The 14,770-nt window shown below is 39.1% G+C and overlaps 3 protein-coding genes across 3 annotated transcripts in view; 1 reads left to right on the top strand and 2 right to left on the bottom strand.

Moving 5' to 3' along the window:
- Window positions 1-275: 275 nt before the first annotated feature.
- Window positions 276-2,160, bottom strand: lyrm7 (LYR motif containing 7). The gene is made up of 5 exons (XM_026355781.1): window positions 2,108-2,160; window positions 1,677-1,749; window positions 1,432-1,502; window positions 958-1,039; window positions 276-810 (listed from the first exon to the last, which is right to left on the bottom strand). The coding sequence occupies exons 1-5, from the start codon at window positions 2,123-2,125 to the stop codon at window positions 740-742; spliced, it is 315 nt and encodes a 104-aa protein (XP_026211566.1). The 5' UTR covers window positions 2,126-2,160; the 3' UTR covers window positions 276-739.
- Window positions 2,161-2,249: 89 nt separating this feature from the next.
- On the top strand, window positions 2,250-3,859 carry hint1 (histidine triad nucleotide binding protein 1). The gene is made up of 3 exons (XM_026355674.1): window positions 2,250-2,387; window positions 3,139-3,243; window positions 3,555-3,859. Exons 1-3 carry the CDS (start codon window positions 2,277-2,279, stop codon window positions 3,717-3,719), a joined length of 381 nt encoding a protein of 126 aa, XP_026211459.1. The 5' UTR covers window positions 2,250-2,276; the 3' UTR covers window positions 3,720-3,859.
- Window positions 3,860-4,503: 644 nt separating this feature from the next.
- cep170aa (centrosomal protein 170Aa) overlaps window positions 4,504-14,770 on the bottom strand; it is a 37,014-nt gene continuing 26,747 nt past the window's right edge. Inside the window, 12 exon segments of the mRNA XM_026355344.1 lie at window positions 4,504-7,130; window positions 8,034-8,085; window positions 8,186-8,279; window positions 8,395-8,483; window positions 8,594-8,761; window positions 9,108-9,318; window positions 9,584-9,857; window positions 10,932-10,982; window positions 11,232-11,472; window positions 11,474-12,804; window positions 12,975-13,092; window positions 13,867-13,959. Of these exon segments, the coding sequence (XP_026211129.1) occupies window positions 6,805-7,130; window positions 8,034-8,085; window positions 8,186-8,279; window positions 8,395-8,483; window positions 8,594-8,761; window positions 9,108-9,318; window positions 9,584-9,857; window positions 10,932-10,982; window positions 11,232-11,472; window positions 11,474-12,804; window positions 12,975-13,092; window positions 13,867-13,959 (3,048 nt within the window). The 3' untranslated portion in view covers window positions 4,504-6,804.

Raw genomic sequence — 14,770 nt, 5'->3', positions numbered from 1 at the left:
TATACGTAATATCTCGTATTGTCTGCCATTCATGCTTGCAAGTTGGGTGTGTTATAACGCAGACTTTGTAGCTTTAGAATTGTAGTATCTCTTTGAGTTTAGACACACTGTAGTCAATACCTCAGTGCAAAATTAAAGAGACTAAAAGTTCATCTCATCTGTATCCCTCCATATGTTCTACTATCTGCTGTTTGCCAAACATGTCTCACAATACTTGTTGGTTTTTAAAATAAAACCTAAAAATTTTCAAATAAAATTTATTACAACTACTACATTTCACAACTATCGGCAAGTATAATCCAAAAAAGAGAACTGACCACCATTGTGTTAGATATGTGTTTAGTGGTTTGAACAACAATTATGAGACTGAAACACTTTTGGAATACACATATTCAATCAGAACATAATAAAACATGTAGCAGCAATGTAACATTTCATTGGTTTAGTGGAATCACCAGTTACTGAAAAAGCAGACTAAATTTATCAAATTAGGTTTGATAAAAAACTGTACATGAAATATGGAACATATGGCCAGTTTACGTCACTGATGTCTTAGAGTAGAATAGCTCAGATCTTTAGTATAATCAAAAAATGGCATTTCTTCATCTTACGATGATCTTTAAGGTGTTTTTTGTCCAGGATTTTTTGAATGTGAAATGCTCCTTTGGATAAACCTGTTAAGTTACAGATGGATGGAAATTGCCTTGATTTCATGAGAAAGATGTAATTGCACTGTCTGTCATGACTTTTTCCTGGGCTGATCGCAGTAGGGTACATTTTCTAGTAGAAGGCTCTCTCTGGGTCGAAGTACTGTGACAGAGTAAGAGAAAAGAACATATAATCATTAAACTGTGGTACATCAGACAGAAATTCTGATCCCTGTGGTATAATGTTTGCATACATGTTACTTTCTATGATGGAACTAAATTTTCAGAAAAGAGAAAAATAAAATCATACAGAGTGTATTGTCTTCTTTATGTTCCATCTGTAGCACAGTCTCTCGAAGAACAACTTCCACATCTGAGCCCATTTTTATCATCTGTAAAAGTAAAAGGGTAAAGAACTCTTCTCTTCTTGTACTGGAGACATGCAGAGTATGAGACAGTGTGTGTCTGACCATAAACACATATACGCTGTGTACCTGAATATGTGAGAATCTATTTGTATTGCATATATTCAATAGAGAAGAATGTGAATCATGATTAGAAGCAGCAAGTGACAAAGAATGTCTGACCCATATGGCCACTGGGCCTGAGACCTTTTCTGTAATCCATCTATAATTCCATAACAGTCATGACAGTGATTACCTCAATGTAAAAGTGCTATATTATTAATTGATACATTACACAAGCCACATAGAAAAGTCATTATACTTTTAAGTTTATTTGATTTGACTAAGTAATAAAGTGGAGTAAGAAATATAAACTGTACCTGCTTAATGTTTTCTTCAGAAGTTTCATTTTTATTTTTCTGGAATTCCTCGTTAATCTTTAATCTTGCAGCTTGTGGGGGGGAAAAAAGCAGAGTTATGCATTCGGTGCTGAAGAGTAAACATTTTACTTTTGTTTGGCAAGAGTTTGGTGATACATTCAATAAAAACAAAGATGTGTAGACGTGAATAAAATCCACCCCTGTTCTTCAGCTGGGAGTCAAAACAAGACAGTTGTATAACCTACCTGTCAGTGCTCTGTTATCATCTTTAAATACAGCCATCCTTGTTCTGTGCAGCGCTTTAAACACGCTTAGGACCTGCATTTATAGACATACAGCTTTTAGTAAGATCATCACCTTACTTGAAATGATAATGATACAGAAATTATCACAGTTATGCAGCAATACATACTTTGAGTCTGAGTGAGAAAGATAGTTTTAGCATACACACTCTTAAATAAAAGATCATTCCTAAAAGACTTAAATTAATCGATGTACTGTTTGACGACCTTTGAATAATGGTAAGAAATTGGCTTATTTGTCAATCAATCAATAGGAAATTTAGCCAACAACATTACCACATCTAAAAATAGAATTGCAATGAAGAGTTAGACATTTCTAAGGATGAATTCACTGCATTTGATTCAAAATAACACATCATTTATCTCATTCCCACCTTCAAACGAGTCTCCATGTTGACTTCTTTAGTTCACTTCCGGTCACGTCGACGTGACCGTAGCCAATCAGTGAAGTTCTTGCAATGACGCGTGTTTGTAGCCAATCAGCGTCTAGCATCGTTGCGCAGAACCATAAGCGGCGCCGCTGGGCGGCTGGTCTGCGCCAACATGGCGGATGAAACGGCGAAAGCGCAGGCTGCTCAGCCGGGCGGCGACACAATATTTGGAAAAATCGTACGCAAAGAGATTCCTGTAAACTTTATCTATGAGGATGATCTGGTATGCACAAAACGTTTTTGATTATTTACACATTTGGTGGCAGTACGTCACGTCCTAGTGGAGGCTTGTCTTGCTGGTGCATTTAAGCTAATGTTAGCTCCGATCTAGCTTTGCAGAAACTCATAGTGTGCAGCAGTTTTATTAATATTTAGTTGGACATATGTGTAGAATTATCACATAGTAACGTCAGTCTAACATTGTGTACTGCAGTGGTCCTGCACATATTGCAATTACAGCACATAAGCAGCAGCATAATGGTAGAACTTGACAGGAACCTGTTTATAGTTTGGTTTTTATTTTGCCTGTGTTACATTTGCTGCCACTTGGCTTCTGCAGCCTGTTGGACAGTTACCAGAATGTGACAAGGTCCACTTGATCAGGTCTGCCTGCTCCTCCAGCATATAGCTGTATGCATTAGATGTGCACAGTCATTCAAACTACTGCAGTAATAACACCTATTAGAACTTTTTTTTTTTTTTTAAAAAGCACACACACACAGAAGGCATCTAACACTTAAGTATAATATTCATGTCATGCTCAGACAAAGATTAACACATCAGGTTGAAATAAAGACTCCTGCGTCTTCCAGTTTTTGGATTAATATCAAACAATATGACCTAATGATCTGTCACAACCCACCAAAAATAACCTGTCTACATGACATTTTATTTTAATATCTGAATGTAAATGGGTGTGTATGTACACACCACCCCTCAACAATCATAAAAATGTTTTGTTTTTTCTATTTCAGTGTGTAGCCTTTCCTGATATTTCTCCTCAAGCTCCCACTCACATCCTTGTTGTCCCAAAAAAGCCAATTGTTCAGCTGTCACAAGCGGAGGACAACGATGCTGCAGTAAGTATTACTTGATTATTTGATTGTGTTATATTTATAGTAGACTGTAAATCACTTTCTACTAGTAATTTCAATTACTTCTCTCTCTGTCAGTGAAAGCCACTAGATGGAGCCTTTTTACACCATCGCTGTATCTGAACACTGACTTTTATACATGTACAGTCACAAGAAGTGCATTAATTTGTTATAAAATGTGATTTGATCTTCATCTAAGTCGAACAGAATTTCTTTTGTGTTATTTTATCATTCACCTTCACATACTTTTTCTTGCCCCTGTATGTATTTTCACATTCATAAATTCTGTGTTTTAGTTGTTGGGCCACTTGCTGATTGTTGCAAAGAAGTGTGCTAAAGATGCAGGCCTGTCTAAGGGATACAGGATTGTCGTCAACGACGGACCAGATGGAGGCCAGTCTGTTTACCACATCCACGTCCATGTCCTCGGTGGACGCACAATGGGGTGGCCACCCGGCTAATCACTGTATCGCCACAGAACACCCTGTCATAAGTATCAACGTCTGTTGTCTGACAACCTTAAGCATTGTGTCGAGTGAAATAAGAGTCAAGCAAAACCTGTTAATTCATCAATGGTAATAAAATACATTTCACAACAACAGTGAGAGTCATGTTTGATTTTACCAAACAGCTGCCAGTGACAGAATGCAGTTCTTTAAAGTTATATAAGTCTTATTGTTAGTACTTTTACCATTTTAAGTGCTGCTGTCCTCTTTTTCAACATGCTTGTAACAATTTCTATTATTATATATGTTAATACAATATTAATATTCTGTATGCTGCCCATGATGGATATGTGTCCTTGTGAAAAGATTCTAACAGCTGGATGTGTAAATGCTTTCACTAGAGTTTAGGAAACACAAATAGGTACCAGAGTCATTTGCATTTTCAGTTAACACATGATTAATGGCCTAGAGAGCAGACACATGTAGCTCTTTTTATTAAAATGATAGAAAATCAGCACTTCATATAGAATAGATGTTGTGAGTTTGATCTTTGTGCAAAATGCCACTGACATCGTCGTTCCTGTGTCAGAGGTGCTGACATTGCTTGATGCAAAAGTTTATTTTTAAAGACCAAATCCCATAGAAAGGATTGGAGGTCAGTCAGGTTTGTTTTAAAGAGGAACGCAGCACTAGATAAAACCAAGGTACTTTATACAAAATCCTTTTCTGCTAAGTAAACTTGTGTCTACCTGCTTGGATTTGGAAGTTCAGTGCTCAGTTAAATTAAGCCAGAGACAAGTGGATGGCTCTGTTTTATTAACAGTAAGAAACAATGCAGATAGTTGAACAAATATAAAATACATGAAACAGCCACAAAATATTAAACAAAAATAAATAAAATGGCAGATTTTTGTTGGTTTTTTTTACAAAAATAACATGAAAAAAAAAAAAGGACAAAGGACACAGATCAGATGACACATGGAATTTAAAAAATAAAAATGTACCTAGCATTCACAGTTCCCTACATTTTTTTTTTCTGATATAAAATGGGGGAAATAAAACAATGAACACAATTGGAGGCTTCATTTGTACAAACAGATAGTTCCAGAGAAGCAAGGCAGTCACTTCAAAGTGATCTCATTCTTTGTCAAAGCATGACATTTGATGCAGCCTTCACTTCTTCTTCACTCCTGTATGAAAAACACCACGATCTGATGTGCAAAGTAAGAGAAATGTTTTAGACAACTACATATTCTTTTGTAATCAATGCCCTTCTATAGTCAAATGGGCACTTTGAGGCAATGAAAAACATTGTAAGGTGTAGAGAGAAAGAAATGAAATGTATTCTTGTACCTAAATATACTATTGCAAGAGTATCTAATAAGTACTAATACACTGCCTTCGAGTCATCTTAACCTTGAACACAGACTACAAGCTGAAGAGAGATTCAGAAAATGGTTATTCCCCATAAAGTAAAGTGGACTGCCTGCAATTTTACAGTATTAGTAAGCTGGAACTTAGTGTAATCTCAGTTTAAATAGAATTAAGCACCTTCTGTATTTGAAACCACAAAATGCCTTCTTTGGCATGACATTAATTTAAACCAATTCAAGCATCTTTTTCTTGTTCAGGTTAGTGACAGATGACAAAAATGAAATTAATTGTCAGCGACTCAAAGCATTAAAAGTCTATATTATCAACAATACTACTTTCTAAATATAAAGTATCTGCTTTTTGCTCATCATCGCTAGTTTAAAAATTAGTCACATCGCATGTGACTGAAAAAAGTAGAAAAAACCAATTGGAAATCATAGGACACTTGAGTTGATGTACTAGGCTAAGGGCACTAATTCACACGGGCCAAACAAGCTATGGCAGCGATGATTAAACTACTGTTTCATCACTATAAATATGCTTTTTGAATCTTTGTTCTGTTGACATTCAGAGAAAAAGAGGAACTGCAGACAGAAGAAGCTGAGCTCCATTTCAGCTTTGCAAAACAGATGAATTACAGTTTGAAAATGACAATTACCAAGTAACATGGTAGCTTTGGTAGGTGATTATTGTGACTGAAAATTATCATTGGTTTCCTAAAGACTGTTGACACTTGTGTAAAACTACCATTCAGTATTAGTAAGAGACACAGACACCAACTTTCAGGAAACAGATTCTGTCCTGTACATGCTACTTTAGCGAAAAACTTTGTTTAACACCTCCATCTATTTGGAAGGGAAGGAAGGAGTAACACATAAAGGGTGAAGGAAGGATCGGTGAGCACAGAGATGGGGAGGCACTGCACATCTCAGTCATTATGAGAGAAAGTTAAGTGGACGGACAGTTGTGAAATCAAATATATAAAATTTCAGCATTTATACTTAATTTGTGAACTGTTGCGGGAATAAAGACTGCGTCATTTGCGAGTGTGGTTACTTAAGGCTGCTGAAATATTCTAATAAATTATTGCAGTGTATTGTTTTGTCATAGTTTAAATAAAAAATCTTTGCAAGTGTTATTTTACAATGCATTCGGTTTGTCTTAAAGTACTGTATATTGTACGTCTTCGGAGTTGTTTTGTATATTATTTGATGCGAAAATGGGTTAAACTGCTACTGTTGAGGGTGTGTTTTAAGGCATGTCCTTAGCGTAGGTAGGGTCCAGACACGTGGAGAAGGCAAGAGAAGAAAACAGGAGACTACAGAGATCTGTCCACCAAGAGAGCAGCCAGGTAGCATTAAGTCCATTAGGAAGTCATGTTGTCCGGTAAGCATGAATATTTTAAAGTTGAAAATCTTATAGTCCAAATCATTCATGGGTCAGTTTCTGTTCCATCCATGATGCATCAGTAAGGGTTTAGCCTGTGGAGTCCAAAGGTCAGCGCAAAACAATTTCCAACCATATCTGGTAAAACTTTTCCTAAGTTATGTTTTTATTAAACCCATAATCTGGGACTAATAAAATCTGCAGAATGGCAACTGTTCTGTCAGAAAATTCTTTAAATGTCTCTACATCTGCCTCTTTATGAAACTCATCACCAACCACCTGTGGGCTAAGCCAGACTCATGTTTATTCACATAACCTTGATTGCAAGGAAAATCGTGGCTTATTTCTGTGCGATGGCCTCCTCTCCACTTGGCCGTATGCGGTTGAAGGGCAGACCTCCTACTCCTGTTAATCCTGCACCGGGGTCTCGTACAGTCTCCTCTGTGCTGGTAGAGGAAGCCTGAACCCTGGAGGAGGTCGCTGAACCTCCAGGCCCAGGAAGGATCTCCGGCAGCAGTTCTTTGGCTGGGGGTAAAGACCCAGGGCTGGTGGCAGAGGGTGAACTTGTTTTGGCGGTATGAGGCTTGATAGGGGTGGTGGGGCTGGTCAGTCCGAGACTGGCCAGGGCATCCAGAGTCCCATCTGGATCTACCATTACATTGATCACTGAGGAACGAAACAAAAAGATAAAAGTTGTGTTGAAGTTTGCGTTTACTGTTGAAAGAAATTTGGATTTTTAATCGTTTTACTTTAATTTTTGCTTGTTTAGTGTTAAGCAGAAATAGATTATAGAGCAAGGCAGTGATTCTCTTCATTTAATTGAATTTGTTTCAAGTCAAAACCAAAGACAAAAAAATTCTTTATGAAGCCACAATGTTTAACAACCCTACTTTGGGGTGATTTCATTCTTTTATTTTTTATATTATGTATGTCTTCCTTTACTGATTCTTCTCAGCTGCTCTTCATTTCTTGGGCTTCGTTGCTGTACATTCAACTGGTAATCAATACATATTAATTTACATATAATACACATAAATAATATATAAGTACATTTTTGCTGCAGTAATCACAAGTACATTCTCTTTTCTAGCATAGGCTGTAGCCTAAATTATCGATGTAGTCTATTGAACCTGCAGTAGACTTCAACTTAAACATAATACAGATATTTCTTTATTTACTTCTGTGTGCAGTGAGCATAATTATGCAAAAAGAAATGTACTTTTTAGTGATAATAACAAGGAGTGTACAAAAATGTTGTGTTCAGGGCTTTAAAAAAAGGATAGTTTTCATACAATATACTCTTAAAGTACAGTGAAGAACACCTCCCCAGCTACTGTAAAGCTTTTTTCCACATATCAGTGTCCTTCAAATCAATCTCTGACACATATTTAGTAATATGGACTCAGTCCTAATGTTACTTGTTGTCACTATTTTGGCAGCTCTTGCAGTGCGCATATAACAAATTCTGCATTGTAAACATCAAGTTTTATACAACAGCTTCTCAAGGTGTCCAGATTTCTAATTCACACAACTTATCTGTTGTTAGGTAAAACGTGTTTTCTACTTTACCTTGAAGCTGCTTCTCAACTCTCTTCAGTTCTAGCAGAATAGAGGAAATCTCCTGCAGGTTAGGAAAAAAAGAAACTATTAGAAAACTGTTAGCTTCTGATATCACTGCATTTGTCCTGTCATCAACTATTAAGACAAATGAGTTTTTGTACCTTGTTAGAGGTTTTCAGGAGTGGTATGTCACTCTCTGCTCGCAATTTATTCTCAATTTCATCCCAGTTCCTGTCTTTATCCTTAAACAAAATCCTGAAAAATAACATGGGACAGGACATGTACTTATTCACTGCAGCTTACTGTTACTCTGACAGATATATATGATTCAAATATACATATACATGAAAATTTATTAAAGTAAAATAACCTGATTTTTCCTGCTGTTTTATCAACAGAGTGTCTGATCTTAGTGGAAAGCTGAGAAACTGAATTGAGCAGCAGGCTGTCCAACACCGCCTACATACACGGAGGAAAAGTAATTAGATGTGACTTATGACAACCAGAAAGGAACTGCAAATATTTTTGTGATAGGCCATGGTCGTATATTTTTGAAATCACGCTCTCACATCTTCTCGGTTCCAGGTGCGTCTTCTCAAAGCACGAGGCTCCAGACTGTCAGGAGCACGAGGACGAAGCTCCACAGGCTTGCCATTGATTTCTGGTGCTTTGTTGGTCGAAATCACAGGTGGGATCTTCCTGAAGTTGAGGCTCTCATCAAAGACTCGATCAACCAACTGGGCGGGGGAGAGATGCAAAAGAGAAAAGAAGAGAGAAATAAAAAATGTAAATAAATTACATTCTAACTTTATTAAACAGAATTCAACAAGAAATTATGGTATTAGTTCTGTCAAATCTAAGGAGCTCTAAAGCTCTAATTTTCAAACCAGAAAAAGTCCGATTTTAATCCTACAGTACTGAAATTAGTAAATCCTCTCATGGTTAAAATAAGAATGGGATAAGTTGATGAAAGCTCCTAAGAAACAATGAATGAGTCATTTTTATGAACAACAGAGGAGGGATGGCAAAGGCATAGTGGCAGCACACACAGTAAGACAATGATAGAAGAAGAAAAACAGGCACCTTTCTCATGCTCTCCTGTATGTCCGGCTGCATGGGAAGTGCAGGGCCTACCTCTTCCCGGGTGTCAATAGCTGATCCCGGGGTGGTGGCGGCAGTGCTGACGGTGGTGCTGGGGGCCGTACCGGACGAGCTGACTGAGTCGATCTCGCCCGCCACATCGTGGATCTCACGGGCCAAGATGGCCAAGTCCTTAGCCAGGTCCTGGCTGATCCTGCGCACACAGGGGAATAACCTGTTAACCAGCAGACAGGGTTCTTTAAGAGTCAAGGCAGACATCTACATGAAAACATGCAGCCTACAGTAAACGCACTATAACGTGTAATCAGAAAAACATAAAAGTAAAAGTTAAGCCATTAGGACAGCTGTTACCAGACATTACATTGCAACCTCACTTTAACATAATTACATACATTGAAGATTAAATTCCTAAACTCAGTTAAGAAATTAGTTGTACTCAGATCAGAGCAGATGAATACCTGGCTATTTCCTCGCTGTGTGCCGTCCAGTCCCTGATGTACTCCTCTTGCTCTTTCATGCGATGTTTCATCCCCACTCCACCTGGACCTGTCACCATGGCAGTGCCTGGGCTGGCGGTGGAGCCGAGCCTTGAGCTGCGGTGTGGGACTAGGTGATGAGGCCGAACATTTGTGCGTCCTCCATGCTTTGGAGAATTCCGGTTGGAACCAAACTCTTCCTCCGAGGTGGAGCCATACTCTGGCGGCAGACGTCTCCACCTGCTGCTGCTGGACACTGTGATGGTAATGGAAGGGGAATACAATGTTTAGTCAATGCTACTTTGATTTATGTGAGTACAACATTTATTATTCATGAAATTAATAAATGAGCTGTTAATAAATTAGCTTCTGAACATGAGAGGTTTTGTTGCGGAGGCAGCCCCCAGCCAATCATGCTTTGATGTGACTAAAATCAAATGAGCAAAAAAACTACTAACGAGAATGAGGACTTGAAGGTAGCTATAGTTTTACAAACAACTTGAGTTAAAGACCAATAACATTATGTGCTTTGGTTAACACTAAAAAGAAAAATGGGGGATGATGCATAAGAAGGATGATGTTGAAAGTATTATATTTCATTATAAACCACTTTGCTAAATTATTGTTAACGGAAGCTGCAGAAATGTTTTGGCAATTATAAAACCACACTGAAAAAAAGCATAACATTAAATAAAAAACAGCAGAAACTAAACCAAAACTCCTCTAAAAGCTTCCTGCACCAGGTAGCCAACGAAAGCATCTAATAGGTTACACAAAGCCTTTAAAGAGCCAGGACATTTTAAGGTGCTTTGAAATGGATATACAACAGCATTAATGTGGCTGCAGCATGATGAGACAACACTGTGCTCTACCAGTCTCTCAAGAGTAAAACAACTCATCAAGGTTGTGCAGTTAAGTACCAGGTTTTTAAACACGAGTGTGAGTAGAGCATTTATGTCTTCATCACAGGATTACATGACGAATTAAAGGTAAGAAGCACAGAGTTAACACTGCAACATATGCTAGAGCTGGGTCATCGTACTTCAGCTTTACTCACTGATATTTATGTTATAACAAAATGTATATATTATAAAAAGAAAAATAATAAAAACTAATTTATTTGCAAAATTCTTTAATAAAAGAGCTTTTCTATTTATTTCTAAAACTATGCATCACCTTTTAACCATATGAAATCCAGAAATGTAACAAATCATGCTAACAAAAATAACAAAAAAACTTTTCTTTTCATGAGGTTGGTGGTGGTTTCTATTACTGTGACCCAGATCTGACACAAACACACAGTAAAGGCTCTACAGTTTTGGTACAGTACCCATCAGCTCTTCCTCTGCTTCACCACCCCCAGGTTCAGGCAGTGAGCTCTCTGGATGATAAAATCATCACAACACAGTGGAAATGTTAACAGACAAGCGTTAACACACTGACACAGAATGAGGTATGCAGTGTTGTATGGACTTTTAGACCTGATCCTTACACATTAAAAAAAAAACAAAAAAACACCACAAGTAGAAAACCAAGACTTAAATATGTACTTCTCCTCTTCTCTTTCTTTCTACAATAAACAAAGAAATCTGAACAAATCTTAAACCAGACATGCAGTTGTTGTTCTCACCTGTGGGTGAACAGTATCCAGATGTTGTCTTAGTCTTGGTCTCATTCAGTTTAGATACACTGTTGGCCCTCATCCTGGGTGTTAGCCTATTTTCTGTGGGCGTTGATGAGCGCAACCCCAGACGCAGAGCTGTCTCAGCTGACAAGCGGTGTGAAGAGGTGGAGCTCCGGGTCACTGTACACTCTGAGTCACTTCGTGCTGATATGGAACCCAGGCGATTCCTACGTGGTTGAGCCAGCAAAGTCCAACCTTGACATCCCCTTCCGACCAGATGGTGGCTTAGAGGTGGAGCTGGTGGTGGACACCTCAGAAGCCACAGACACCCTGTCTGCATCAGCTAGATCTGTGTCAGATGTATCCCCAAGTCGGGCCCGGCGGAGAAGGGAGGCTCTTGTGGGTCGTGGTTGTGGCAGGGAGGCCTGCTTGTTCAGGGAGGATGCTGTGGCTGCCTGCAGAGTGCGGCTGGTTTTGGATGAACCACCGGTGGAGGTCTTAGCAGATCTGCTATCCAGTTTGGAATGGAGGACATCATCTGAGCGTCCATGTGCTGAGTGCCCCAAAGGTCCAGAGTAGGTCTCCTGGTCTGAAGAGAGGATATCAGAGATGGGGAAAGAAGAAGTGTGGTCATCATCAGTGAGATCCAGAGAAGGCTGGCGTGCTCTGGAGGAGGCAGAGGATGGCTGAACAGAGCGACGTGCATCAGTCCGGTTTGCTGTCTCCACGGTTCTTGTTTTAGTCTTTCTCTCTAAGCGTTCACGAGCACTTGAATTAGTGACGCTGGTTTTGGAAGCTGTGCTCATGTTGCTCTTCTCCCGATGCATGCTGCTGAGGGAACGCCTTTTCTGCATGCCACCAGCTGCTGCTTTTCTCTCTGCTTCTCCAGCTGCATGACTAGCTGTGCTGGCTGTGTCCACATCTGATTCGGGAGAGATGGAGTTGGTCTGAAGGGGAAAGCCAGAACCTGAACACTGAGTGGTGGTACCAATTTTACTACCTTTCTGGTCTAGTTTGTTTTCATCTCTTAATTTGGCTTCCAGGAATGCCATGACGGCTTCAGTGTCCTTCAGGAGAGTAGCAGTATCCATGCTGCCCACAGAATCACTGCGTTCACGCCCATTGCTGCCTCTGTTGATGCGAGGAATAAGTTCTGCAGGGACATTAGCGCTGGGCTTCTCGATAGTGAAGCTGCCCTGTCGGACTAGAGGCTTCCCAGACTTCTCTCCTTCTCCTGATCCTCCCATTCCTTTCCTCTCCTCTGACCTCTTACGCCGCTCAGAGTTGCCAGAGGTTTTGGATGGAGTCTTGGATGGAGAGGAGGTGGAGCTTTGTTTCCGCTTACTAGTCATTTCACTATCTTCCATGGGAGATGGGTACTCCCCGTCTCCCTTGTTCTCTTTTTCCTGGAGTTCAGTATCCTGTTTCTCTCCAATCTCAGATCTCAAAGCTTTGGTGCTGATTTTAGCCCGAGGGTCATCCACAGGAAGCTGGGGGAGAGTCCTGCGCTTACGGTCAGTCAGACTGGAGGATGATTCACCTCTGCTGAGGGATGCGCCAGACTCAAAGGCATCGGTTCCTGAAGAACAAAAGATAAACTTACATGACTTGATTTAATAGCACATTCTACTGACTGACGAGTTGTGTGTTGTGTTCATATAAGGGAAAATATTTTCTAGCTTAGAATTTAATTAGTCTGAACATTTCATTATGACCCATTCAATCTCTAAAGGTCAAGTGACAATGTACCTCTCTCTTTGTGAATGAATGTGGCTGTCTCTGCTCCTGATCCCTCTGGATCTGTCCTTGTGTGATTGGCAGCTAAAGAGGCCCACTGGGAGACCCAGCTCGAGTCACCAGGAAGAGCCTGAGGGCACACAAAAGGGGGATGGGGTGACAAGAAAGAAGAGATTCAGAAAGTCAAATAGTGTTGACACAAAGAGCACACCAGGGGACAGATTGGCATTTATTTGCACATGTGAAATTTAATTAATTATGAAAGACAATAGACCAGTGAAATTAATGAAATTTACCAATCAAATGTTTGAATTGAAGCTAACATAGCCATATATATTCTATTCATAGAATATATGTGACATTTCAATTCAATTTCAAATAATAGGGGAAAATGCTGCTGTCATCCTACCACAGGGTTTAAGAAAAGCATATCATTTTCATACAAAACGAACTATATAAATGGCATAAAGCTTTGATAGAAAGGCTATTAATGGTCATACACTCCCCTACTCCTTATGAAAATTACCTGGAGGGCAGAGCATGTCACTCCACAGCTCAGTATGATCTAGGTCAATCTCTGAGTAGCTAGCCTATCCCCCTGCCTAGGGGAGTTGAGTGGTTAAGTCGTGGGAGCAACTGAGACTCACATTATGAAATATAGCCATGATCTTAGTCTACATCTAAGCCACTCACTGCACTTGCTACACTGACTGAGAGGCACAATGAAACACTGGAGTCACAGGTCATATTTTACAATAGGTTTTACTTAAAATGTGTCCCCATTTTTGGCATAGAGGTGAACATATTAGAGAAAGTAAAGATAACCACAGGAGCATAAAACAAAAACTCTTAAAACAAAGAAGTAGAAACAGAAACTAATACTTCATTAAAGCAAGTTTTCTACCTCTTTCCCTGTTTCTCCTGTCTCCTTTCCTTTTACGTCTTCTTTTAGGTCTGACAGACCAGAGGAGTCCTGGTTCTGCTGCACACCAAACACCTACAAATGTTTAAATAGAATAAAAAAAAAAAAAAGGTGACAGGGTTAGAAAAAACATGTCATTTTGCTGAATTATAATGCATACATATGCTTTCGCATAATATATGTACTGTATGCATAGTTACACTGCCTAAAGAGTCTTTATTCTGTCTGCATTCTAAACATAATTAGCACTGATATGTAGCACTCTTTGTAGTCAAAATGAAATTCCCTCGTGATATATACATAGTAATATTCTAGTCCTCTTGATCAACAAAAGTGAACTGAACAGGCAGAAGAAGATGCTGCTGTATTCAAGCACTGATCTGCACTTGATAGTTGATTACCATGGCAGCAAATCACAAATTTCACACACACACACACACACACACACACAGACGCAGACACACACACACACAAAACAAAACAAAAAGGAGAGAGAGAAGAGAGTGGACAGACTGGGAGCAGTGTGCCAATTAGTGTGTCAGCTAATTACAGGAATTACCATAACAACACTTCCAGTTTGGAATGTAATGCACTCAGACTAACACTGACTAGAAATACACCCCACTAATTATATCACTGCTCCTCTTAAGAAAACACATGTATACAACATTTAAAGGAATATGTGCCACTGTAAGATGTCATTTAGTAAAGTTTAAATTATGCCTGTGTAATAACTTTTATTGGCAACAATTTAAATTCCTAAAAATAAAGTACTTCCAGTCCCAACTTCTGAATCTGGTAGCAATTAAAAAGCCTTGTGAACCTCTGCCTCAAGAATGATTTAGCACTCTTTGCTTGTGTTGTACCGACTGTATTTAAAGGAAAG

The sequence above is a fragment of the Anabas testudineus genome, chromosome 15 (assembly GCF_900324465.2).
Source record: "Anabas testudineus chromosome 15, fAnaTes1.2, whole genome shotgun sequence".
NCBI lineage: Eukaryota > Metazoa > Chordata > Actinopteri > Anabantiformes > Anabantidae > Anabas > Anabas testudineus.
Note: the sequence above shows the minus strand (reverse complement) of the source record. Positions and strands in the feature narration are given on the sequence as shown.

Coding starts and splice junctions, on each gene's coding strand:
- hint1 (XM_026355674.1), top strand. CDS start 2,277: ATGGCGGATGAAACGGCGAAAGCGCAGGCTGCTCAGCCGGGCGGCGAC. Junction 2,388..3,138: donor TTATCTATGAGGATGATCTG/GTATGCACAAAA, acceptor TTTCTATTTCAG/TGTGTAGCCTTTCCTGATAT. Junction 3,244..3,554: donor CGGAGGACAACGATGCTGCA/GTAAGTATTACT, acceptor TCTGTGTTTTAG/TTGTTGGGCCACTTGCTGAT.
- lyrm7 (XM_026355781.1), bottom strand. Junction 1,503..1,676: donor TGATAACAGAGCACTGACAG/GTAGGTTATACA, acceptor CCCCCCCACAAG/CTGCAAGATTAAAGATTAAC. Junction 1,040..1,431: donor CTGAAGAAAACATTAAGCAG/GTACAGTTTATA, acceptor TTACTTTTACAG/ATGATAAAAATGGGCTCAGA.